Below are 27,181 nucleotides of genomic sequence, written 5' to 3' on the forward strand. Positions count from 1 at the left end.
TCTGTTTCAATTCTGACTAATTTAGAATTCATTAGACTTGTGCATGTGATGCATAATAATCCCATGACTACTGGTCATGTGTTCAAAATAACTTAAAATAACCCTTAACCCAAATTCAAAACAATCCTTAGCTGTCTGGATATGCAAAACCCCAACCCAATACCTGTGATCACATTTGAACTCTGGGTTTTAGTTTTTTCAGCAAATCTGTTGTGAAGGAGTAAAATAATATCTTGTCATATAAATGAAGGTGGGTAGACTAGATCAGAAGTCATGCTACTTGAGTGTTGTGGCTCAAGCCAGTCCAGCAACTCTGCCAGCAGCAAAAACATTGACATAGCATGGCAGCCCAAAATAAAAAAACCTGTTGAACAAGTTTCAGTGGCATAAAACTCCCTGAAAACTTGAGTTTGAATCTAGAATTTAGCTATTCCCAAATGTTTCTTGGGTCATCAAGGATACCCCATTAGTTTTGTTTATTGAAAGTATGTTTCTTTATTCAGATACATTCAGGAAACCCGACAATCACAACTGTGAAGCAGGATTCCTTCACAAAGAGGACTTACAATGGACCTGAACTCCCTCCCACTGCATAGTCAGCTAATAAAAGGTAGGGAACAAAGGCAGTTTTATTCATTCGAGATGTGACTTGCAAAAACGAGACCAGAGCTTTTCTAAAAGAACCAGAATCTTCCAGTCCTGCTGTACAGTGTGCTGAGGAAAATTTGTCATATTAATAGATGGCACAGTGTACCTTAATTTGCCTGAGCACCCAGCCCATAAACAGGCGTTGCCATTCACTGAGACTGTGGGAAAGGAGAGCCTCTGTGTAAATAAGTTTGACCCACATTGACGAGAGTCATGTTAATCACATGACATGAGTTTAATAATGCTCATTTAACATCTGCAGAAATCTCAATATCTATCAATCACTCTTACTGTGCAGTCACTTAACATTTAGCTGTTTGCTATGATATCAGGCATCGTTAAAAAAAAATCCTCCTCACCTTGTACTGTCATTAAAACAAATTAAATTGTTTAGTGGAGCCTATCAGCCATAATTAGTGCCTGAACAATTGTTTGAAAGAAAAGTTCCACTTTTAAGAAGCTCTGACATATAAGCATGAAAAAGCATAAAATACCACACCCAGATTAATTTTGGCTCTGCAATTCATTAATATATAAAAGAAGGTAGGATCTAATAGGGGATCACACCTGATCCCCATGCATGCCTATTTACAGTGCTTGATACAATGTTTAGACCAGGTCACGGCTCACGGGCCACATCCAATTATATCTGGCCTGCGAGATAATTTCATATGTAAGTTATTTGGTATGTGGGAGCTGAATCTTTTGACCTGCTGACAATCCATGCACACAGGGGTGGAACTTCATTTTGAAAGGTTTCAGTAGTAGTAAATGCATAAAAATAAGGCTTTTATGAAAACACTGAATAAAAATTGCTTCCTTGAAAAAAAGCCAAAATTTACAGTTCACTATTAAATATTACATCAAATAAACTATATACAAAGTGTCTTTAAAAAGCAGAGATGCAGAAATGTCTGCATGTAGCATATGTATTGTCATGGTCCGCGGCCCGGTGTCCGAGGAGCTGATGGGATGCCCACGCCCACGGGTGTGGCTGTCGACTCTACACCTGCATCCCATTCCAGGCGATCATCAGGTGGACTATTTAACCCCGCTCAGCCAGCTGCTCCACGCCAGTCTGTTAGTCACCTTTCAGCGGTAACTTGGCCCCCAGGTGAAGGTGGTTGTGAAATTCTGAACAACGCTAATCCTTTCATTGTGTGCTCAGGTAACCGTTCGGCATGTTTTGAGCCTCCTCCTGTCTGTCCTCCTGCCCGCCTGGAGTTCGGATCACCACCGGTCATCATCTCCTCTGTTTCCCTGCAGCTCTCCCGCGGACCCTCACCCCTCCCTCCGGTTCCCACGGCCCAGCCCTGATCGTGAGATTAATAACTCTACCCCGCGTATGCTGTTATTCCCCCGCTCCCCAGTAACTCTCTTCCTCTTTCTGTTGCAGCCTCCCACGGTCCTGATTACGGCGTTCCCGAGTTGCTTATCTCCCGGTCCCTTTGTTTCCCATTTACTCGGCGTGTTTTCCTTTGACCCTTTCGGGACACCCGTAATTAGAAATAAAGTTTATTTTGCGTGCACCTTGGCGTATTGTCTCTGCTTCTGGGTCCAGCTTGTGTGCTGAACTACGGCTCTTGACATGTATGGTTTATCCACAGCTGCCCTAAATTACCAGTATTGGTAATAACCTTCTTGAATCGCTACCTTATTGTGGTGGACAGGTTTGTGTGTCCCAGGAGCTATGTTGTCGGGGGGGTGCCCCCTGGTAGGGTCTCCCATGGCAAATTGGTCCTGGGTGAGAAACCAGACAAAGAGCCATTCAAAAACCCTTATGAGTAGAAGATCAAGAGAACAGTTCACTGTGCCTTTGGTTTGGGGAACAAGTTGGTGGACTCTGTCATCTTACTGGGAGACTTCAATGTTCATGTGGGCAACGACAGTTTGACCTGGAGGGGTGTGATTGGGAGGAACGGCCCGCCAGATCTGAACCAGATGAGTGTTCCATTACTGGACTTGTGTGCAAACCACAGTTTATCAATAGCGAACACCACGTTTGAACATAAGTGTGGTGAGGCGTGGCCCGTGGTGCCATGCGGACACACCTGCGCGGCATCTGCAGATCACGCAGATGCTGTTAAAACACGGGGACTTTGTTTTTTGCCCTTCTCCCCCGTCCCTCTTCTCAGCAGTTTCTCTTTCCCTCTTTCTTTCTCCCCTTCTTTCCCCCAGTCAAGTCTGTCCCGTATTCAGCAAGTGAAAATAAAATAAACAATAAAAGGTGAATCAAATGGACCATTATGGCAAGGCTGGGATGGTCAATTTGGTAAAGTAAATCTTTTGGGCATCTTTCTTTGCCTTTAGACAATAATTCTGATTGCAAAAGAGCCAAATGAGACAGGCAAAAAAACCCAACAAAAAACAAACAAACACGGGGACTCAGGGGTTGGTGTTGTTGTGGTGTGACGCATGTCAATAAAGATGGCTCAAAACTATGATCCTTGGACCCGTCGTGTCTCATTCACACCACAATAAGTTTTTCCATAAGTGCACGTAACACCAGGACACCCTAGGTTGCAGGTCGATGATTTATTTTGTATTCATATCATCAGATCTGTGTCTGTATGTTCTGGACACTCAAGTGAAGAGAGCAAGTAGTTGCTGAAGCAAATACTATGGGAGTGTGGGAGTTCAGAGAGGCCTTGGAAAAAGACTTTTGGACTGCCTCACAGACATTCTGGCAAACCGTCAGGCCGTTCAGGAGGGCAAAGGGGTGCTGTACCTGCACTGTGTAAAGTACTGGTGGAGCACTGCTGACTTCAACTGAGGATATTGCACTGATAGGTCTTCCATAGATGAAGCAGAGTCTGGACACAAGGGGAACAACTCGTCCATTACCAGGGGTGAGGTCACCGAGGCAATTAAACAACTCCTTGGTGACAGAGCTCCTGGGATGGATGAGGTCCGCCCTGAGTTCCTGAAGGCTCTGGATCTTGTAGGGCTGTCTTCGGACACACCTCTACACTGTTGCATGTAGATCAGGGGCAGTACCTCTGGATTGGCAGACGAGGGTGGCGGTTCACATCTTCAAGAAGGGGGGACTGGAGGGTCTGCTCCAACTACAGGGGGATCACACTGCTAAGCCTCCCTAGCAAAGTCTATCCCAGGGTGCTGGAAAAGAGAGTCCATCTGTTAGTCGAACCTTGGATACAGGAGGAACAAGGAGTGTTCTAGGTCACGGGACACTGGACCAGCTCTTTACCCTATCAAGGATATTTGAGGGTGGATGGGAGTTTGCCAGTCTACATGTGTTCTGTGGGTTTGGAGAAGGCATTTGGGAATACTGGGAGTCTGGCCCATTGCTATGAGCCATTTGATCCTTATACACTCTGCCAGGGTACCTGAGATACCCTGAGTGTATGTCCACATCCCACCTATGGTCACGAGCTTTGGGTAATTACTGAAAGAACAAGATCGTGGATACAAGAGTCAAAAGTGAGCTTTCTCCAAATTATGGCTATCCTTAGGCTAGTGTTCTGGGCATGTTCCCCTATTTCGAGGCCCCAGGGCAGACCCAGGACATGCTGGAGAGATTATATTTCTCAGCTGGACTGGGAATGCCTTACTGTTTCCCTGACCCCCGGACAAGCAAAAGGAGGTGGCCAGGGAGAGGGAGGTCTGGGCTTCTCTGCTTAGGCTGCTGCCACCATGACCCCTGGTTAAGCAGAAGAAGATGGATGAATGGTAATAACCCAAATCATTTGTTATGTTTCATGGCTAATGGCCAGTCAGCCAATATGCATAAGCTCTTGAAATGTTGGTTTTAATGTTAAAATATAGTTATTGTCAATATCCACAAGTTTTACAAACAAAGCTGGAAAAATTGGACAGCACATTGTTATCTTTTGATTAAGATGCCAGATTGCATTTGCTTACTTTCACCTGTAAAGACAGAAATAAAATCTGTTTTTTAGTGTTTGAATGTTCTCTTGATTAATTTCTGTCCAGTGTGCCAGCTAAAATGGGTGTGTAAAAATATGAATTCAGTTTAGTGCATTCAGTCATTTTAAACATGTTTTTGACAGATTTCTAAAATATTTATATTTTCTTATTTTTGTGGTAGATGGTCTCACAAATTTGTTAAGCACTGGAGGCCTAACCTGCCACGAGATCAATTAACTAACAATATAATTGATAATATGCCAAGAAACACAAAGAAACAAAAAGCAGTTTGTTAAGTTTGTTAAGCGCTAGATTATTTGATTTTCGAATATGTCAAATTTTATTGTGGGATATGCACTTTATATCCACAATATGAAGTAAAATAAAACTGGTTCCCACTAAATAAAGAGAAGCATGATTAGGGCAGTAAGGAAGAATATTCAATTATACCTAACCCCTAGTCACATTCTGTATCTTGATGTCACAAATTCCTTAAAAAAAACAATCAAATTACTCATCTATATGTGAATCTTTGGTTTTGGAGCTGTTGAGAGTCACAGCTGTCTTTTTTAATCCAGTTGGTAATTCATTGTGATATAATACACATCAACATTCATCCATCCATCCAGATGCGCAGACCTCCCTCTCCCCAGCCATTTCCTCCAGCTTGTCGGGGGGAACACCAAGCCATTCCCAGGCCAGCCGAGAGATATAATCTCTCCACCATGTACTGGGTCTTCCCCTGGGGCCTCCTCCTGGTGGGGCATGCCCAGAACACCTCACCCAGGATGCACCCAGGAGACATCCTTATCAGATGGTAAATGTATTTGTACCTGTCTTTGTATAGCGCTTTACTTGGTCCCTAAGGATCCCAAAGTGCTTTACACATTCAGTCATCCACCCATTCACACACTGGCGATGGCAAGCTACATTGTAGCCACAGCCACCCTGGGGAGCACTGACAGAGGCGGGCCCTCTGACCACCACCAGCAGGCAACGGGTGAAGTGTCTTGCCCAAGGACACAACGACCGAGACTGTCCGAGCCTGGGCTCGAACCGGCAACCTTCCAATTACAAGACAAACTGCCAACTCTTGAGCCACGATCGGTCCCAGATGTCCCAAATGCAAGTGTTGGTAGCCGGGGATTGGTCCGCAAGGGCCTCCGCTCCTGGCCACTGCACGGCACACATTGACCTGACCCCCACTGTGCCTCCAGCTGGTCGCCTGCAGGAGGATGGGCCCATGTCCCCTTTTCAGGCTGTGCCCGGCCACCAGATGCTCACCCTTGGGCACCCTCCCCGGGCCTGGGGTGGGGGGCGCCCCAGTAACCCTATCCCGGACAGGGTGAACTGTTCCCTTGATCTTGCACACATCAAAATCTTGGATTTTATTGACTTTTCTTCCATGGGCAAACAAACAAATACAGGCTCAATACTGACTCTGAGTCACAGCAGTGTCAATGCCATCACTAATGCACCAGTTTAACCAATAAGATTTTGTAGCAAAATAGTTAAATTTAAAGAATTATTTGAAAATGTGACAAGTAGATTATAGACACCGAAATAAATAAATCGCTACTTTTTCAAAAGGTCAAATGGTCATCACTTTGGTAAACGAAGCAAGAGTTTCTCAACAGGCTTAATAAAAAAAAAAAAAGCCAAATTTACTTAAGTGTTAAAAGGCTCCTCCTTAAGTCAACACATCCTGGTTGGGTTTTTTTTTTTTCATTATATGCAATAAACTCTGCACAGCACCATCAGATGATTCACAGGAATCATAGTAGGAATCGAATTTGCTTCCACAGCATGTCAACAAATTTAACAGAACCTGACTGCAATTTTCAGAAACATTAAATACACTTGGACACAGTGCAGCTGTGGACACATATACAGGCCTACAGCTCATACTATATACACACTAAAGACATCCATGCATGAGGGATGTGAAGCAAACGTGAGCAAACTTTAAGACATATACGGGCAAGTCTTAGACAAGAAACACTATCAGGACGATTAAATTAATGGTACATCTCACTTAAAGCTCATGTAAGTCCACATGAAAACTATAAAGAATAACTTGTGTGATCTCAAATGTTCTGCAAATACCACGTTTACTTCTGGCACTTACACTTCTGTGTCTTTAGGGCAACTAGTAAAATTTAATTTCACATGTTTTTTGCATTTGTAAGCTCTGAAAAACTCTTTCTTGTGTAGTGTAACCTACAAAGATGAACGCCTAGTGGCGAAAAACAAACAGGAGCTACCGGATGGCATTTCCTCCACTTTGAGCCCTGCTGTTAAGCAGCGCCCCCCTTCGTCGGTGATCACGTGTTGTCAGCTCCAAGTCAGCAAAGTTGTTGGAAAAGTTTTGACAAGACCAAGGATCTTCGACGCAGCTGCAAAGAGACCAGGATCGGCGATTCATAACCGCTCCTAAACTCTGATTTTGAGTCTGGGGAAACAATGGAATCCGTTGCGCAGGTAAACGCGCTACAGGAAGAGTTTAGCAGTTAATGACGTATATCTGATGAATGGACACTTTTGAGCAAACACTCCTATTTACGCCCGACCCTCCTCGGCAGTGCAACTCCGTCTTTCTCACGCTGTGTCTTTATTTTCGATTAGAAAGTGATGACTTCGGGATTCAGTCTTGACTTTGGACCTCTTAAAGAGCCTTTGGCATTCATCCGTTTGCTAGAATGGGTAAGTTTTTTCTTCACTTTTCTTTTTTTTTGCTTTCTTTCCTTTTACTTTTTACCATATGGCCTGTATGGCGGGGTGTGCTTTGCGTAGGAAGCCTCCTTGGCTGCAAAACTACTTCATAACTTGATTGTGTTATTTGTCTTGTGACCCACTGCTACGCCCAGATAAGCCATCCAATTCATCATTTGAGCTGTAGCACTGTTATAAATACGGCATGCAGTTGCACTCGAGTCAAGATGCCTTCCTATAATAGGCCTTTATGCGGCTCAAACCAAAAACCAACGTGTAGCAGGCAGGATGTTCAGTGTTCTGCACGCCAGAGGGTTTACAGTATAGGGTCCGATTAACATGCGTAGCCGCATAAAACCAAATTTTATTTCATATGTGCAGGTTGATATTCATTTCTGCGCTTCCAGCTACTGGATAAAGCATTCTGGCAGCATTGCATGACTTTAAGACCGGATTTTTCTACTCTGTACAGCTGTCACCCTGATAGTTTTGTGTAAGACTTCCTGTCTTACACAAAACCAAACCAAAAAAAAGTTAATTGCATAAAATCTGGAAGGAAGTGTGGGTACATTTGTGTGACAGTTATGTTCAGCACTCTATCCTGAGCACCTAATTTGTATCCCTTTATCTTATATATTCGTGTGTGTGTGTGTGTGTGTGTGTGTGTGTGTGTGTGTGTGCAGGTCTTCTCCATATTTGCCTTTGCTACAACCGGAGGTTACAGTGGCTCATCCAGCATCAATGTCAAATGCAACGGAACAGAAAATAAAGAAATAACAGCAAACTTTAACTACCCATTCAGGTGCCAAAACAAACAGTGCCACACCTCAGATTCCAGTTTACCGGAAAGTGTGTTTTCTTTAACGATTGTCATAATTTCTAATGCGTTCTTTGTGTGTACACAGGTTGATGGATCATCCCTACGCTGTCCCTAACTGTAATGGAACATCCACTAATTACTTTCTGACTGGAGACCACTCATCCTCTGCGCAGTTTTATGTCTGTATTGGTGTGTTTGCGTTCCTCTACAGCACCGCCACGCTAATCATCTATTTGTGTTACAACCACTTGTACAGGGAACCTAGTCGGGGCCCAATCCTGGTAGGTTTGACTGGATTCACTCTATTTCTCTGTTGTTTTGGCTTAGCTAGGTCGTCCTCCAAACAGCTCACAGGTCAAGATGACATTACAAAACGACCAATTTAAAGCAAATTTGAAGTAAGGACATATTTTATGATTTGTAATTATTCACTTTAGTGATGCAGGAGAGCAGAGATAACGAGATGTCCACTCTCAAGTTTGAGGATTTAACAGAGATATGAAAATGAAAAACTGGGGAGGGCGTGGTTTCCAAGCAGCTGGACACTGCTCTGTTCTCTGCTGAAAACATTTCAGTTGGGTCTCCTTGTGGGTTTTGTAGTGACATGTATTTTTTGCTGCTCAATAAGGACCTGGGGTTGACTGCAGTGTTCGCCTTCCTGTGGTTGGTATCATCTTCTGCTTGGGGTAAAGGTTTGTCTGATGTCAAGAGGGCTACCGATCCTACATTCTTGCGGACTCTTATTGACGTTTGCAAAGGTGGCGTGAACACGTGCGCAACGGGGGCTCTGCCTTCCATGGGTCGATTGAATGCCTCTGTGGTAAGCTTTATGCAATTTATTTTAAGTAATAAGCCTTAAATGGATAATTATCCTTGCTTTTTTTAAAATTACCCATGTACAGTTTTGACTTCTTCTGTTTTATTTTTCGGCAGGTATTTGGTTTTCTTAACCTCATCTTGTGGGGAGGCAACTGCTGGTTTATTTACAAGGAAACGCCTTTCCACAAATCGGCCAACCCACCTGCAAATGTGGAGGGGTGACCGAAGCCATTCTAACTACACAGCCACGTCATTTTAAAATAGTCTAACATGTAGTGCTCCTACACAAATGCTTTTGGTTAGGACTGCAAAAGGAAAAATACTATTCTACGTATAACAAATGTATTTCAAACTGACTGCTTTTTTTTTTGCAGTATTAATTTCAGATCTGGATTTTCTCTCAAGCACATTTTACAAAGAACATTTTTATATCTATGCATCAAATATGAAGGGCCCCTTATTTCTAATGAGACTATGGATGTGCAGTATTTTGTAACCATACATTCTGCATTCAGAAATTTTTTTTTAAAGGCTCAGGGCTGTTGAGTGTATGAAGTGCAAGAAACCTAACAAATAAAATATAGTTTAAGTGCATTGATTCTTAACACAACTGTAGACTGTGGATACGAATTTCAGCACAATCTTTATTATAAAGGCCTGAAAATATAGAGTTTCGAAAAATTCATTAAAAAAGTAGCCAGTGTGAGATTGTTTAAAGTGGGTCAGAGTCCCGTTTAATCTTTTTTGTTATTACGCCTCATCATCTCTTCACGTCAGGCTGATTTCACTTGTTTAGACTAACGGCTAAATATTTTGTTGTATGTGATGCCTCTGTTCATTAGGAACATGCCAACTCTTTAGGAATTTCAAATTTCTCACGATTGCTTGGAATTATAAGATATTTATTGGGCGCTTCTCCCAATAGGACTTGCATTTTTCTGTTTCTAGATCTTTCTAAATCAAGGAGTGTGTTTAAATCGAGGAGTTTGTATTAAAATTACATTGTTCAATACACTATTTCAGTAATGTTGTCAACCCTCTTGTGTGAGCTTAGCTACTCATTGGTTCTTTTATTGTTTTGTTTTTTTCTTAAATGGTTGACTAATCTCTTGCCTGTTTTCAGTAATTGTATATTTCTTATCTCTCTTTTGCGAGGCTTCTACCTCCTCTTTGTTATAAGGGAATGCAAGCCATCTGCCTTAATTTCCACCACTCTTATGATTTCCTACTTTTTGTGAGCGGGCTTGATTCCCAGTTTCCAGCTTTATCAATCAAATTGTTGTTAAAATGCTACAGAAGAGAATGGAGTCTGTGGTCGAATACAGAAAGAAATTGTGTGGACATGAAATGTCTTGCTTGATTAAAAGAAAGAACCATATTTGTTGTCAGATCAGTTTTTTATGCCTGTTATTTCAGTGGCAGCACATATTGCATAACATGTTTGTAAGGCGGGTACACTGGAGTTCAGGTCTTACACACATTAAGGGTTACGTGTGTAATGGTTGTGCCCCACTTAAAAATTTTACAACCTGTGTAGACCTGATACCTGACCTTTGCTGAGCTTCATCACCGCATAAAGTGCAGAATATTTTTGAACTCAAAAACACAGCGTGTATATGTTTAATTTGTTTTACTGGAACATTTTTATGGTTTGCACAGTTGTTCAGACACAAAAAAAGCATATGACCAGCTTTGTGAAATTGCTGTGGAGCCATTTTTCGTCGAACTACAGCGCTGCAGAATAAGTTAAACTGCAGCAATTTTTTAAACTAATATAAAACAATATATATATATATATATATATATATATATATATATATATATATATATATATATATATTTAAAAGAGGTAATATAAAGCGATGCAAAATCTCAAATTTTGTACTTTTATAATAAAAACTGGCAATATATGAGTAAACATGGTTCAGCACGGTCACGAGCTTCGTGAACTGCGCGTGAACTGGCGAATCGTGAGCGCGCAAGAGCTGCAATGGCCGCTTTGGATCGGCGAAATCCTAATCTCGACGACTTTGTCGGATTAAACTGGAGCTGTTGGGTAGACAGAGTGAATGTTTTATCATCTGACGGTGAGTCGTGCACCCCAGCTCCAGACCTGATTCCCAGCACGTCATAACGTCAGCATCCGACGATTTGTTTCGTTTTTTGGTACTTAAACACACACAGCGACACAAGGCACGACCCAAACAAAAGACGCGCTGGGTCCTAGTGCAGCGAGCTTTCGTCGTTTGTTGACAACCTATGAGCACAAATGGAAAGAATTTCCTCCTTATTCTGTTATGTGGTGAAAACAGAATGTTAAAGTCTTACTGAAAGACGCGGTTTGTTTTGGATCAGAGACAAGAGCATTAATTTAGTTGAAAATTTGCTCAACTTAAAGCTTTTACAGCAAAAGTGACTGTAATCAGTTGGCAATAGCTGTGGATGAATAATTCAAACTGACGCGTGAAACCCTCTCATGTGTGATATGCATCTGTTACTGTATAACCAAATAAACCCGTTTGTGGCAAGAAGATACTAGAATTTAGTATTTCATGCTCACGGGTTTGCTTTGCCTGCAGCTGGGTCTAAGGTTGAAGATGACGAGTATGGGATGAACTGCTCAGAGACCATGACGCTCGGAAAAGAAGGTGAGGACTGTGACTGGGCGCATTCAGTTAGAAATTTGCTTACAATCGTCACGGACATGAACGTCGTGGTTATTTGTGGATTTTAATAATTTCTTTGAACTTTTGCTTTTCCGGGGTGTAATGATTGTACAGCATACATCTTAAATGACTTTAAAAAAAACAAGAATTGGATGTACATGTTTGAATTTATTTTGGATTTTTTTTCTCATCCACACAGGGTTGAAATAATAGGCTCAAATGTAGACATACAGTAACTTACATTTTTAATAAGTGTTGCTGAAGTTTTTACGGTATCTTTTAACTTGACAAGGCCAAGGCTTATTAACTTCTTGTTAGTGATCATGATTAATTACAACTGGTAGATTTGCTTGACATCACTCATTGGCTTAAGCGATACTGACTGCAATAGGAGTGTTTAAAGAACTCAGTGAAGATCTAAGAAGGAGAAACCACCAAGGCTCAAGCTTGTCATGCATTGGAAACTCCTGGAGCACCAATGTCACTATGTTTACATTGCATTGGTACGAGAAGGTGCCTGGTCCAAAGCTGACGGCTTCAAACTCGACTGAAATTTGCAGCCGCCTGCATGGACAACCCATATGCCTTCTGCACAAAGGTTTCATGGTCACGTGAGACAAAGATTGAGTTATTTGGCCACAATGAAAATTGGTATGTTTGGAGAAGTAAAGGTAAGACTTTAAAACATAAGAACATTGTACCTATTGTTAAGCATGGTGGTGGTAGCATCATGTGGCACTGGTACAATTCACAGAAAGAGGACTAGCTTCAAATTCTTCAACTCCACGTCAATTCAGCAGCTAGCTGGTTGAAACTTGGATGGGTGTTCCAGCAGGAAAATGATCCCAGGTGCACATCAGAGCTGGTTTTAAAATGGATAAACCAAGTTCACTTTAAGCTTCTGGATTGGCCTTCCTGAAACTCAGACCATGGCTGTGTTGAGCCCGTATTTATACTTCTGACCCTGTGTGCTTTAGAACATTTCCAAAATAAATTCAAACTTGTGCACCTAATTCTTGTTTTTTAAAGCCAGTAAAGATGTTTGCTGTACAATCATCCACCCTGGAAAAAAGAATAGTTCAAAGAAATAATCGAAAGCCGCAAATGACATTCACATCATGTTGTCATGAGTGTATGTAAACATCTGACCATAAATGTACCTAATTTTGTCTCTCCTTCTTTTTCTTCTCTATAGATATGCACATATATGGCCACTGCCCAGCACACGATGATTTTTATTTGGTGGTGTGCAGCCAGTGTGGTCAGGTGGTGAAACCTCAAGCCTTTGAGAGGCACTGTGAAAGGTTGCATGGTTCTGTTACAAAGATATGTAACCCGCCATCCGCTGTGGCGCCTCAGCAGCTAAATTGCTCCAGCCTCGGTCTTTCTAATAATTCTTCCTCTATGGAAAGGAAGAAGGAAGGCAGATGTCAAAAGGGCGGCACCTCATCTGCAACCTCACCTGCCCAACAGCACAAGTCTACAAAGACCCACAAATATATAGTGAGGTACTGTTTACGAGTGCCCGTTCAAGAATTAGTAGTCAATGCTAAAATTAACAGATTAATTGTTATTGGAGAACTCTTCCCTGCTCTTCCTGGAGATGTAGGCAAAAACACATTTACATCTTCTAGTTTATATCTTGCATAAATATCAGTGTTGTCTCTCGTGTAAGTCTGAATATCATGAATCTAATAAGTTAATTCTAAGCTCATTTTAAACTTCTTTCTGTAGTTTATCTTCTGTGAAGTTCCCTGAGGAAAACCCTCACTCGTCCTCCATGCCTTGCCTTCCTCCATTCCATTCAGCACCCCTGCCCCCTGACGACTGTTCCACCTCCACTCTGTTAGAGAAATCCTCTGTGCAGAAGTTGACAGCTGGACAGTCCACTGAGTCTCACTGTCCTCAGCGGGGCATAAGAACCTACAGCCGGATTTACAAAAACATCCACAGTAAGTCAGCTTTTTCCCCCAGCTTTTGTCTATTACTTCCCCTGCTGCTTTCTAGGAAGTCTGCCCACTTAGTGTGTTAACTTGGGCTTAATGTGTTGTACATCAGTATTTGCATTTTTAAGTAACAGCCTGCATGGATCCTCCTGACAAGTCCTGCTGTTGCTGACTGACCTTTGTGTTTGTGCTTTTCTCCACATAGAAAAAGAATGTGATCTGAATAAACACGGCAGAGTTTTGGACCCCGAAAGGAAGACGCTGTGCAACAGGGAGCTAATGTGCAATGTAAACTCTCAGTACATTGTCATGGCACATTGCCCAGAGTTGTTATCATTTACTTATTGTAGTTAACTGTATAAAAGTTTGGAAATTGCATCTTTTATTATTTCATACAAAACCAAACTATGTCACTTTTTCCTTTTCTCTTTTGCACTGCTCTCTCACGGTTCTTTCTTTCATAGGCTGATTCAGTCAAGCATCAGCAGAAAGTGTTGGGAGAGACTAAGACCACTGATCAGAGAACTACCTCAGCTACAGATCAAGATATGGAGAAGCTTCGTGATGAATCAAAATACAAAAAGAAACATGTGGAAGCTGACGGGGAAAAAATAACAAATAAAGACAGCAACAACTGCCACATTCAAGGGTATGAGTCTTAGTGTATACCTTAGCAGATTATTGCAGTAAATTAAGTATTTCTTTCAGTTATATAAGAAAGCAACATACTACTGCATACTCAGCGTCGTACGGTGATGCAGGATAATTGCAAATTGTTGAGCTGCAGTTCTCCCATTGTAGTTCAGTCTGTGTTAGTCCACGCTATAATGAGCTTTCCTCCATTACGAGTAAAAAAACCCCCAAAAACACTTTGAATGGAAATCTTGAGGATTACCAGACAGATGTTACAGTCCTGATAAGTATGCATCGTCTTTTGCATATCTGCATATTTATTTTATCACATGAAACTGATGTAGGTTTTTTATTTTAATGTTTTTTTGTGGGCCATGCGCTAGCTGTCACAACAGTCTCACGTTTGCATTACTTTGCCTTCACACAGGTCCAGGAATCCATCAGGAAGCTCTCCCGAGGAGGAGGGTAACGGCACTGTGGAAGCGGAAGTGCAACCTCCGTACCCGTTCACCTTGTCAAGTGACGACAGTGAAGAAGATGAGCAGGATGAAGCCACAGACCTACCTGCTACACCCTGGCACCCCAAACCTCTTGGGGTGAGGGCGAGATATACAAAATGCACAGCAGCTGGTTGATGGGAAGGTTGTTACGTTAAAAAAAATCTTTAATGACTGTCTTCAGAGGGGCTGTGTGATAATCTTTCTAATATAGCATAAAATCCATGTTATATTTCTCAAAACAAAAAAGGGTGGTGTGGATGTTTATGTACTTTCAATTCTTTTTAAAGATGTTAACGGTGGAAATTTACACATTGCTTTCATGCAGCTATGCACTTTTGGATGTCGCACGCTCGGTTGCAGCATCTTCACATTTGATCGGCGTTTGCACCACCTGCGCTTTGCACTCAGTGCCATGTTGGAGCGCCATGTCAGCACACACTTGTGGAAGTGAGTATTACTGTTTTTTAAATGGCACCCATTTGCCCAAAACAAGTTGAAGAAAAGACCTGCTGACTGAGCTTAAAAGACAACTATCCACAATATGCAAGAGCCTCCACTGAACTAGACACTGAAATCGCTACAGGGAGGAGGTCTACTGTGGATGGCCTCAGCTACTCCCTGGTAATTGTCTAAATAACAGAAACATCAGCTTTTTTTTTCTTTTCTATTTCCTACCTTTGCTGACGGGTTGAAAAACATCTGTTTGCACTGCATGTCTTCACTTATATTACAAAGAAAAGCCTTGATGCCTGCCGTGAGGCTCATTTGCAGCTTCATAGCTTTGGATGCTTTAATGCTCAAAGAACACACTGTTTCAAATCCTTCATCTTGATGCAAACCCCCACCAACCGCATCCTCTGCTTTTTAACTACAACCATGTTGGTTACATTTATAAATAACACCCCTGACAAAACTCAGAAGACTGAAACACAAAACCATACCTGGAACAACAATGCCATGGTATCCGTCAGCATTACAATTTTGCCATTGGTCTGGCATAAGGGCATGAGCTAACACCAATGTTTGCCACAATATAAAGAAACATCTCTTTTTGTGTGTGATGTGATTTTGCCCGATTGTGCCATATTTACAGTACAAAATTTTAATTTTAGCATTGCAGCGCAGTGAGGTGAAAATAACTCGTGACAGCTGGTTTCCATGAGTATTATTGGACTGTGTTTCTTTTTGAAGTCTAGTACTAGAAACAGTTCAGACCTTAAGCCTGCAGATGTCAAAGCAATCACAGCTAACATCTTGAGGCCGCTGTTTAATTTATCTAATAACAAAATGAGGCTTCAGCTAATAGTGCAGAAAACTCATGGTAAGTGAATCTGCCTTTGAGTTTTATTTTATTGGAATTACCTTCACTTTTTTTTTTCTTTTACTTGCAGGAAAATGCCTAAAGTATCATCAGGTCTCAGGTCACACTCCCACAGCCTTGAGTCTACCTCACTGGTACAGTTTGAAAACAATCCTTGTCAGCCAAACTCTTACAGTATTAAACCGCCTTATCCTACCACGTCTGCAAGTGTCGGGTCAGGGAGAGTGTGTAGTCCCAGCAAAACTCAGCTTATAGAGGTGGAACTTATGCAAGATGCAAGCGCAGCACAGAAAGCTGTCAAGAAGTTACAAAGCAGTGAGATCAAAGCCTCCAGATACATCAGGGATCCCTTATTTCATCAGAAGGGCCAGCCTCAGCGACCAGACAGTGCTACCTTCTCAAATGGAAAAAAGCCACGAGAGTCTACGAAGAGACAGTCAGATGTGAAGAAGTGTCGCCCTTTGCCTGTACCAAATCACCGCTCTCCCCGCAGCAAAGGGAAGCTCCCAGGCGATCAGCAGAAAGTGGTGGCCTATGACCACATGAGTGTTGCTCAGAAACGCAAAAGCAGCAGCGAGTTACTAACCTGAACTTCTTCACTTTCAACGATCTCTAAGTTGAAATGTTTGTCCCATTCTTCCTGCTCCAGCTTTGCCTTCTGGAAGGGAGAAAATATCCAACATGTACTTACATAAAGGTTTGACAAAAAGCTCGACCCCTAAACACAGTATTGCTTTTATCTTATATTCTGAATCCATTCCTCTTTTTTTATTTTAAAGTCATGAATGGACAGTACGTCTTCTTCATTTTAATTTGAATGTGATGTAACAACAGTAAACGTGTTTGGTAAGTGACAGTTGCTGTTTACATCTCAGCTTTTCAGCCAAACAAGAGGCCAGTCTTAAAACGACCACTTGGAGATGAAGCGGTGCAGGACAGCTGGTACCAGCATAGTATGAGTGTGTGAATGTGTGTGTGGTTTTTGTCTTTTGTGTATATTTGTCTTCAGGTTTTTATGCAAAGATTTCAGGAACAAGTGTTTGTATTGACATATTTGTAATTGTTCTTGCTAAATTTATAAAAACTGTTTAAGAACATAAGTATACCTCAGTCTGTTCATAATGCTGCTAAAGTTACTAAGTTTTTTTGTTGCAGAACAATTAAAGTCTTGCATTACTCTTGCTCTCTGATTTTCATTATTTCACAGCGGTTCTGTACAGATGAGTCATTAAAGACTAATGACTAAAACTTATTTTGATAAATTGAAATCCACTCAATTCATAAAAGCGATTGCATCTACTCGTCCGATAATTTTTCATCTTTAAACACCAGATGGTGCTATATATGCATCTGGAAAATGCACTGCTTTTTCTCTAACGATATAAACGACATTGATCTCAAGCCACCTCTCATTTCTTTATATTTTGTTTCCAAGGAGCCAGACTCTTATAATTTGTTGTTCATCAGTGGTTCTCCAGGCTTTCTGAAGGTCTTTCAAAGAGGACTTTTTTGTTTGTGAAGCCATTTAAAATATTCAAGTGTTAAAAGACAGCTAACTCAAGGGATAGAGCTGTGTTGAGTCTACATGTAATGGATAACTTGGCAAAGAACCAATTTTAGATTATATCTTTGGACACTTTGTTACTAGCAGACTGTTGCAAAAACACTTTCATTCCCATTTATCAGCTAGTAGCTGAAGACTTGGCACATCTCAGCAGGATGTGCAGTGTGTCCTTAAAAAAACTGAGTCTAGACAAGTGGAGGAAAAAAAGAAAATGTGCTGGGCCTAAAAACGATTTTCAACAAATGAACAGTACCTGAAAGTCATGTTTTCAAGAAAATGGAAAAAATAGGACTTGGGTGATGGCCCTTAAGTTGATCCTTCAACCAAGTTCCCGGAAGTCTCGTCAGATATGATCTCAGTGGAAGAGTGGCTGTCAAGCATCCATTCTTAAGGAAAACAAATGTGGAGAAAAGGCTGAGGTTGCCAAATTATACAAGAACTGGACTGAAAATCAGTTACAACAGGTGATGGAGAGAGAGTGGAGGCTGCATTTCAGCCGAGATCTTTGTCAAAATTGATAGAAAGTTGAACACAGAAAAGTACCATCATGTTTTGATTCACCATACAATATCATCTGGAAAGATTGGTAACGGCTTCATGTTCAGCAATGACAATGATCCCAAACAGACTGCTAGTGCAGTAAAAGAGAAAAACGCAATGAAACACTATCAGTCATTGATTGGCCTCCCGGAAGCCTGAACCTGAACATTATTGCAGCAGTGTGGGATGATCTAAAGACAGTCAACATCCAAAGAAGAGCTTTGAATGTCCTTGTAGAAGCCCAGGGAACTATTTCTGAAGACTAGTTAAAGAAATTAGAAAAAAGCTGCCCAAGAGAGTTCAGACTGTGTCGCATAATAAAGGTGGTCACAACACATATTGACTTTTAAGCTTTTAGAATTGTACAAACTCTGATTGTGACTTAAATACTGTATTTCCATGTATGTTTGCAGACCTCAATAGAATCGCTGCAGCTGAGAAAATGTGAAGAAATCATGGCTGACTCGAGATTTTTACACAGACCTGTAGATCTACTTATTTATATCAATAAATTAAATCCTGCTTCCTGTTTTAGAACATTGTGATTGTGGTGCACAGTCAAAGGTTTCTGAGAAAGTTTGCAATCATTTATGAATTCATTTGTAATACACAAGGGTGCCACTGATTAATTTTGGTGTTCTCTGCATAGATAAAATACCCGCTATCATCTAAGTGATCCCAGTTTTTCCAGCACCAAATATAGATTCAGTGGAACCATTATAAAAAGACATAATGCTCCTATGAAACTACTTACCTTACTTTCCTAGTGAACAGCAAATGTCAATATTTACAGACTGTAGTGTTTTACATAATGTTACCACTAGATGGTGTCAAGGCATCGATGATGTATTTCATATGTAACCAACAGGATCTCTTCTATTCCCTCCACACGATACAAGCAAAATGTAACTTTGGAAACTTCGATGTATTAGTTTCATATCCAAACTGGTACTAAATCTGAGAACATTGCTCCATACTCTTTATTTAATGCAACACCTGCTAAGATGTGTATGCGAAGAACAAGTTTCATGAAACAACAATTTCTGATAAAAGTGAATTCAGAGGCAACAAAGAGTGTAAATTTGAATCTTTTATTAAGTCAAAAGATATATCAGTATTTTTTGTCTTTAACGCCTACTGGTTTATTCTTATGAAGTCAGAGAAGCTCCTAAGCATACCATGCAAAGCCATTCAACTTTAGCTGCGAGACCTTTCATTTCTTAGGGCAGTGACCAATCGTATCATCTTTGAAGCAGTGGTAAATAAACTTAGTGCTTTGTATGCTGTTAAAAGCTTCCTTCATGTCCTTTGGAGACTAGCAGCACTCTTTTAAAGCACCAAGCTTTTAGCCTCCGCAAATCATGAATGTTCCCTTAACTGCTACTTCATAGCTAGATGAGTGGAGATGTGTGCTGGGCAGCGAGAGATCACTCTCCTCCCTAATTGGTGAGTCTAATGTACCATTAGGGTAAATAGCAAAGGGCCTGTAACATGCACAGATCTCGAGACCCAAACTTTGTCTCATTGATAGTACAAATATGAACTCTTTAAAATGTGATCCCTATTGTGTGACATAGTCCTGAGATTTACTCACCCGCTATGTTTAAAGCCATTGAGAACCCATTACATTTCAGGAATTTGTTGGTGTGCTTGGAGATCATTCCTGATTTTTATTTTAAAAAACAGGAAAAGATTTGTACGTACAGAAAAGCTCTCGCTTTGTTACAACACTGCTGCTGCAAAATGCACCTACTTGCACCTCCCTTCATCATCTGACATGTCACCAATGTGATAAAGCACTGCGCTGCTTATGGCTTTATTAGCAAAGTCAAATACTGGCTGAATATGACTGGAGGCTACATACTCACTGCCCATTAGGATGTCTCATATGCAATTATGCAGTTATTTCAAAAGTGTCCCCTTTTTCCCATGCAGAGTTTGTTCAGATATATTCTCCGTTTAGCCATATTCATCACCAGATGACGGTAAAATACATCCTCTTTCAATAAAAAAACAAAAAAAACACCCCCCCCCCAAAAAAAAACCAACTGAACTCCACCTGGCTTAAAAAATAAACACACATATCCAGACTTGAATGTTAAAACAACTAACAAGATCACAGTGACAGACATAATGCAAAATGAACATCATCAGATTATACAAGGATACAGTCATTACACTGATAGAACATAGCAGTACACAACTAAGCAATACTGAACACACAAAGTGAGTCTCACTACGTATATATACTGTATATATAGTTATTAATATATATAGGAAGGCAGGTTTGCTTTGAAGAGAACAAAGACACTCTTTCTTTCTATTTTAGGTCCCTTGCAATAGCACTAATTTATACAGAATTGCAACCTGTATTTTAAATGACAACACAGAGGAGTAGACCACCCATTACCCACAGCAGATTTAACTGGACTGACATCGGGTTCATGCAGGGAAAACACAACCATTTCCCAGTGATCTGGTAATTTAGCGTGCTCAATAGCGGTAATATCTGTGTATTGTTTCCATTTTTAGCTTCTCAGCTTTTGTCTGGGGCTCAAAAAGGTGAGTAGTCTGAGTGGGGAACAGGTTAAAAGCTCAAAACGGGATTCTGTGAAATGTGAGCATCCTGGCCAAATGGAACCAGTCTGCGGTAATGCTAAATGCGGCTCTATTTAAGTAGGATTTTAGGTTTTTTTGGTCCTCTTCGTTTCTCCACCTGGTATTCCAATGTGTGAGAGAGTGGAATGATTCACACACACACCACCTCTCAGATAAATGTGACTTCCTTTTCTCGCCCACGCAGGAGACGTTTAGTGGTGCACACAGTGTCTGTGACTATTCCACCTATTTTGCGTACAAGCCTACTGCACCCACAAATGTGTACGTCTTTGTGTGTTTAGCTGCAAGATATATTAATAACTATCATTTCTAATAGAAGGTATTCTTTGAAGCTGAATTCAAAAGAGTAATGAATTATCATATCTTACAGTACTTTTCACCCGTGTGACTAAGTTGGAGTGTAAATGTGTAAAGAAAGGTGCAGGCATTTCCCTCATTAACAAGCTGCAGACTACCTAAAGGGCGTTGCATTCATTGCCTAGTTGAACGATTGCTTTTGAACTAAGTAAGGGCAGCTTCAATGACAGCGGTACACAAACAAAGCAAACACATCTGGGCTGAATTGTGGCTGTCGGTATACAGAGAGCCAGGGAGAATGGTTTTGTGTTGCTGTGACTCATGATAACACACCAATCCCCTTCAGCTCAAAGAGACAAAGACACAGAAAGAAGAGGGACGCTACATCCCATCAAAGGAAGCAATTAGCATTTACTCCAGGCTGGCCTTGTCGTATTATGTCACGAACACCGCGCACGTTAATGAAATCTTTCTTGTTTTTGCTAAGAGACAGTCTCCTGTTTAAAAGTTGTTAATGAAATATGCGCCGCACACCAGGTGTCTTGCACATGAAATTACTTTTACAGTTAATTCAGTAATATGTGTTGGCAAAGGGATCTTTTCAAAAGATCCCGGGTCCCCTGTGTTAACTGAAAATTTCCTGTCAGCAGCCACAAGCACTAAAATGAGCCTTTTCTTGTCAAATTATGCACAGCCTCATGTTACGCATGAGCTTAATTTTCTGGTGGAGTCAGGAGACTTTTTATTGTTATTTTGCCTTCAGTGTTTACCTGTTAATACAACCTAGATCCTTTTCTAACCACCATAACAAACAGCTACATTTTCTGTGATATGAGGATCTGCCCATCTGAGCAAAATGCAAGATGAAATACTTTATGACAAAGTTTAAGATGTATGGGTAGAAATTTGTGCTATTCGGGGATTTTGTGCAATGTGCAAAAATGCAATAAAATAAACTCTGCAGCTTTTTTTTTTTTTTTAATGTTGCGGCTGACAGAAACTAATGCTGTAACTTGACCGGGAGAAGGAGTTAAACTTGACGGCAAGTGGCACCTCGGTGGACGACAAACAGAAGCCTTGTCATCCTTGTAAGGAGTGTGGCACCTTTCTGTATACAGAATTCAGACGATCTGTTGATAATCAGTCATAACAAAATACTTCCCTGCACCTAATGTGTATCTGTTGGAGGTGCTCACTGCTTTTAATTGTGTAAGACTGCAAATGTTTCTTTGGGGTTATACTGTGCAGCAACTAAGAGGCAACTTTTTTGATGAACAATTCATTTGTGAAAAATAATTAGCGTGGAGTTAGTTAGCAGTTAAACTGATTCCCTTAACATATAGCTGCTGGAGTATGATGTAGGATGAATATGACCTGTGGTGGTTTGTGCTACGTCAGTGAATGACTAAACATCTGAAAAATCTGTATCTTTCTTTATCTTACTCATCCAGTTCAGGCTGGGATCTCGGATAACATTGTTTTATGGCGTGCTGTTTTACTATAGAGGACTCAAGGTTAAGGTCAAATGTATTCATAGCCTAGTGACGTCAGTCAGTCTAAATCTCTTTCTCCTTGATAGAGGAGAGGTACATGAATCTGTGCTCTAATGTTTACTTACAATACAAGCTACTCTAATCCTTAATAATAAATATAATTATGAGTTACCCATGGATTCAGTATGTATACTATTTGTGAACTAAAATTCTTCTTACATCTAATTTCCGTCTATGCCTTTTATTTTCCCAACTTTTTCAGTTTTATTGATCACTTCCTGAGTGCTGACGTCAACGACAGGACATCTACGTTTCGCTCTCGTAAGACTCTTAGTTTTCCCTTTCCGTCTACACTGATATTCCTTCACAGTATGAATATTAAGTGCTACAGATCAAAATGCTGGAAAAGTTCTGCCTATTGTCCTTTTTGACAATGAGACAGTTTGATTTTTACTCCCTTTGAAATCCTACTTTCACTCGCCAGCGACCGCAGGTGAACATTTCTCGGCAGTTTTCTCCCACAAGGTCACAGTTCACATGAACTAAAACATGGCTCACGTTGTATCACCTACATCCAGTCATGTGGCATCCACTGTCTTTGCCAGTCTCATCTCAGACCACCATGGGAGTGTCTGAAAACACGGAGCTGATGGACTCTGCCACTGACTTCTTCCTTTTGCCCTTCATTAGAGAACCAGCCTCTGCATCCAGATCATCATCATCATCATCCTCATCCCCATTGGGGTTCAGCTTACCATTTTGTCCCTGCAAGTCCTTGGAGTCTATGAAAGCCACATGCCTGTTCAGTTCGGCCTTGAGTGCCGGGTCCTCGTGTGTCGGTGTCACACTCAGCATTGAGGAGTGGATGCTGTCCTCACCCCGAGTTTTACCCTTGTTAGGGCAGCAGAAGCAGCGACATGGCGTCAGGTAAAGATACATAAGCACCAGCACCACACTGGCCAGGCAACCTACCAAGGTGGTGTATGCTGTGTTCAGGGTCTCCCCTGCCCCCTGCATGGTGAAATTGTGAACCTTGAGCACTACGTAGATAGTCTCATTAAAGCTCTCACTCGTGGCAAAGCAAGTGTAGGTCCCAGAGTCCTCAGACCTCACTGAACTAATCTGCAGACTCCCATCTGACAGGACTTTAGCTGTCTGGTTGCTCCCAGGTGTCACCAGAACATTACCGGGCAATGTCCAGGTCTTTAACATATTTCTGTGTTTGGTGTCGCAGCTAAGAATCAGTGTTTGCTCCAGAAAAGCCTCTTCGTCTGCCTCCTTGAATGTGCTGCAGTTCATAGTATCACCGCTGAGGTCAAAAACGCGTGCTTGGGTTTTTTGTGGGCCAGGTAAAACACAAGTGTAGTCGTCTTTAAAGTCCACAGCAGAATTGAGCTTTCGCATGTACCAGTGTACCAGGAGGGTGTAAAGGTCACAGTGGCACAGCAGAGGGTTACTGTGGAAGTAGAGGCCATTTTTAATCCAGGCGGGCAACACCTGGAGCTCGTCAATGGGCAAAATCTTGATCCTGTTGGTGGATACGTCCAGGAGGCTGAGTTTCTCTAGGCGGGTCTTTTCTTTGACCAGCTCCACAGGGAAGCGGGAGATTTGGTTCTGGCTAAGGTACAGCTTCTGAAGGTTAATCATGCTCACAAAGGCTGTGCGGTCAATCTGTGAAATCTTGTTATTGTACAGCAGGAGGACTTCTAGGTTGACCAAAGGCTCAAAGATGAACTCATCCAGCTGCTTTAACTCATTAGAGGACAGGTCCAAGTAGCGCAGGTGCTTCACATTTGTGAACGCCTCTGAAGACAGGAACTGGAGACCATTGTGACTGAGCAGGAGGTTATGCAGATTCGGGAGCTTGGCTGGGGTCCACTCAGATTGCAGTCGGATTATCTCATTATAGCTGACATCCAGCACAGAAGTGTAGAGAGGTAGACCAGTCGGGACGATGGTCAGATTCATTTTGGAGCAGCTGACGATGTTCGCGGCGCAGATGCACATCTTATGGCAATTTAGTGTAGAACCCGCTGCCTCTGGGAGCCAGAGGAGAGTCGCGCAGAGGGCGAGAAATAAGGCCCATCTCTGGGACTTACTCCAGTGAGGTAATGTTTCCAACAGGCTGTCACCTGTTCTGGTGGAAGGCTGCAACATGCTTGCAGTTGTTCTAAATCCCAGAGAGTTTCACTACAATCCCATTCTCAAAAGAAAAAGCACAGAAGAGCAGCTGGAGGATTCTCAGGCACATTGCTAACTGAAGGCTGAAAGAAGCAGAAAGATAAGGCTTTTAGACAGAGTGTTTGTAAACACAAAAACATCCATTCACAAAGCGGAGGGAAATGATTCAAGTCATAAAAATAGGACAATGGAAAATCCTGCATTTAAAAAAAAGGGGCGACCACATCACAATTTCAAACACTCTCTCTCTTATTGAATGGTCTTCTAACTGGCGACCTGATTCATGTTTTATTGAAATTTTAGCTATCGTTGTTTTATCTGTTATACATTAACTGCATTATTATAATCATACCTACCTACTGCAGACCACCAGAGTAAATAACCACATATATTTCCCCCCTCCGAACCAGTTTGAACCTACAATACCACATCCGCGGTAACCACTGTCTCCCAAGCTCACATCTCCCAAGCGCACGAATAAAGACAACAAACTTTCCTCTGCAGCTTTGCACCGTGCGCGTCTTTCTTTAAAACAAGTACACAAGCACGCCGCAGACGGTTACTCACGCTAACCCATGTGCATTCACACTTTCTGGAAGACAAGAATTGACCCCCCCCCCCTCCCCCATTTCCCTGGCTCACATTATTTTTCTGGCGCACATAAAAAGACACAAATGGCACTACGTTAAAAAACACAACTAAAATATATAATTGTTTACATCATCACCATTTTCTGAAATACCCTTGCCCATTTGTGGATGAGCAGTTCAGTCGTTGCATTGCACCATTCTGCTGGAAAACAAACAGACATCACACGCCGTGAGGCGAGAGATGGGGAGGGAAACCGAGAAGGACACGTACCTTCAACCGGGATGCAGCGGCGCTTAATTTCATTAAAACGGCCCCTTGTTTGTTTACAGCGTTGCTGCATTCAGATATCCGCCGTCTGAGTCTCCGTGTCTGCCGTTGAGGACGGCAACGGATGCAGGGAGGAGGGAGAGCACTAGAGATCTCCTCGCCAAAATAATAATCCCCGTCCACGAGGCATCCAACTCTTGGTACAAAAAAAAAAGATTATATAAAGAGAAGACAACTACACGTTCTTCTAACTAACGATCATCAACAGATAAGCGACCGCGTTCTAAAACCTATGATTTCATTCAAATGTATTGCTCGGAACACGCACGACCGCACATCCGTCTCTTGAGGATAATTGGCGCATTTTGCGTTCGGATCTCGTCGGGTCTCTGCAGCTGCCACTGAGATAATCAAGAGTGAGCAGTCTGTATCTGACAAGCTTCCCGTGGATCCTCATAGGCCTGCTGCTTTCGCCGTGCAGTGCTGGTCTGCAGAGGTTGACGTGTGTTTTTCGGCTGAGGCAGCGCGCTAAAACCCAGAAGGCGCTGTTTACAGAAATTAGCTTCACCAAAGATACCCAGGAGAGGAAACCAACCAACTGAGAAAATTAGGCCAAGTTTTGGGGGGGTTGCTTTTTTTTTTTTTTTTTTTTTTTTTTTTTTTTTTAAAAGCTGAAGTATTTTAGCAGGTTTATATCTGCGTGGTTGTGATTATGTAGTATATATGGTAGTTTTACATCACCAAGATTACCACTAATTTCAAGATTTTGTGCACATCTATGTTTTGCTAAAAACAAAAAAGACCCAAAACAAAACATTACATTAAATATAAAAAAAATATATACAGAGGCCTTATTGACTGCTTGGCATTTCATATCCTGACCCATCACGCCAGGCAGACACTTGGACATGCTTTTAACAGGGCCTGCATGCAGATGTTGATCAGGTATGTTGTTAACCAGAAGCGATACAGTTATTTGGGATTAAAACAGTATCTGGTACAGAGAATCATCTGGTGGCTGGATGTCCCGATCTGGTAAATAAGAGGCAGATTTCACACACATGTGTGTCCCACATTTTTCTCTGCTTGTTCTGGTCCGTCATCACTTCCCATCTGACAGATGAGCGCGTTAACAGTGACTACATGTCCTGAATAGGGCTTCTATTTTTATTTTGGCCCCATGGAGGTACCAATAAACAACCCCAACCCACCCAAAAAAGTTTGGATGCTGTGTAACATGTTATAAAAACAGAATGCAGTGAATGGAAAGTGGAGCATATCAAATGTTTTAAACTAGGACATTTTACTACGTCATGAAACATATTAGTTATGGCAGAAGCACACCTTTAAAAAACTGTGACAGCTGCAACAGAAGGCTGGAAAAGTGGTACTAAAAATAATAAATAAATAAAATAATTTTGCAGTTAATTAGGTTAACTGGCTACAAGTCAATAACATGATTAGGCATAAAAAGAGCATCTTATTTTGCCAGAGTTTCTCAGAAGTGAAGATGGGCAGAAGTTAACCAATCTGCAAAAAAATAAAATGCTTTTTCAAAATGCAGGACAATTTCAGAATAGTGTTTCTCAGCACAGAAAGATGTTCAATATCTTATCATCTACAGATTCTAATATCATCAAAAGTTTCTAAGAATCTGGAGACATTTCTGTGCGCAA

The 27,181-nt window shown here is 41.5% G+C and overlaps 3 protein-coding genes across 3 annotated transcripts; 2 read left to right on the plus strand and 1 right to left on the minus strand.

Annotated features, from left to right (window-relative positions):
* The first annotated feature begins 6,846 nt into the window (after positions 1-6,846).
* Positions 6,847-10,265, plus strand: sypl2b (synaptophysin-like 2b). The gene is made up of 6 exons (XM_086277987.1): positions 6,847-7,017; positions 7,162-7,239; positions 7,932-8,050; positions 8,154-8,349; positions 8,697-8,888; positions 9,002-10,265. Exons 1-6 carry the CDS (start codon positions 7,000-7,002, stop codon positions 9,107-9,109), a joined length of 711 nt encoding a protein of 236 aa, XP_086134113.1. The 5' UTR covers positions 6,847-6,999; the 3' UTR covers positions 9,110-10,265.
* A 570-nt stretch (positions 10,266-10,835) lies between these two features.
* On the plus strand, positions 10,836-17,134 carry atxn7l2b (ataxin 7-like 2b). Its single transcript, XM_086278530.1, has 9 exons — positions 10,836-10,974; positions 11,467-11,535; positions 12,749-13,061; positions 13,288-13,505; positions 13,705-13,787; positions 13,964-14,148; positions 14,560-14,728; positions 14,958-15,079; positions 16,024-17,134. Exons 1-9 carry the CDS (start codon positions 10,878-10,880, stop codon positions 16,541-16,543), a joined length of 1,776 nt encoding a protein of 591 aa, XP_086134656.1. The 5' UTR covers positions 10,836-10,877; the 3' UTR covers positions 16,544-17,134.
* A 2,000-nt stretch (positions 17,135-19,134) lies between these two features.
* On the minus strand, positions 19,135-26,087 carry amigo1 (adhesion molecule with Ig-like domain 1). Its single transcript, XM_086277806.1, has 2 exons — positions 25,509-26,087; positions 19,135-24,730 (listed from the first exon to the last, which is right to left on the minus strand). The coding sequence occupies exon 2, from the start codon at positions 24,621-24,623 to the stop codon at positions 23,079-23,081; it is 1,545 nt and encodes a 514-aa protein (XP_086133932.1). The 5' UTR covers positions 24,624-24,730; positions 25,509-26,087; the 3' UTR covers positions 19,135-23,078.
* Between the last annotated feature and the right edge of the window lie 1,094 nt (positions 26,088-27,181).

The sequence above is a fragment of the Aulonocara sp. 'chitande type north' Nkhata Bay genome, linkage group LG20 (genome assembly GCF_057382095.1).
Source record: "Aulonocara sp. 'chitande type north' Nkhata Bay isolate Kocher_YH1m ecotype deep benthic linkage group LG20, A_spYH_male_GT1.1, whole genome shotgun sequence".
In the NCBI taxonomy this organism is placed as follows: Eukaryota; Metazoa; Chordata; class Actinopteri; order Cichliformes; family Cichlidae; genus Aulonocara; species Aulonocara sp. 'chitande type north' Nkhata Bay.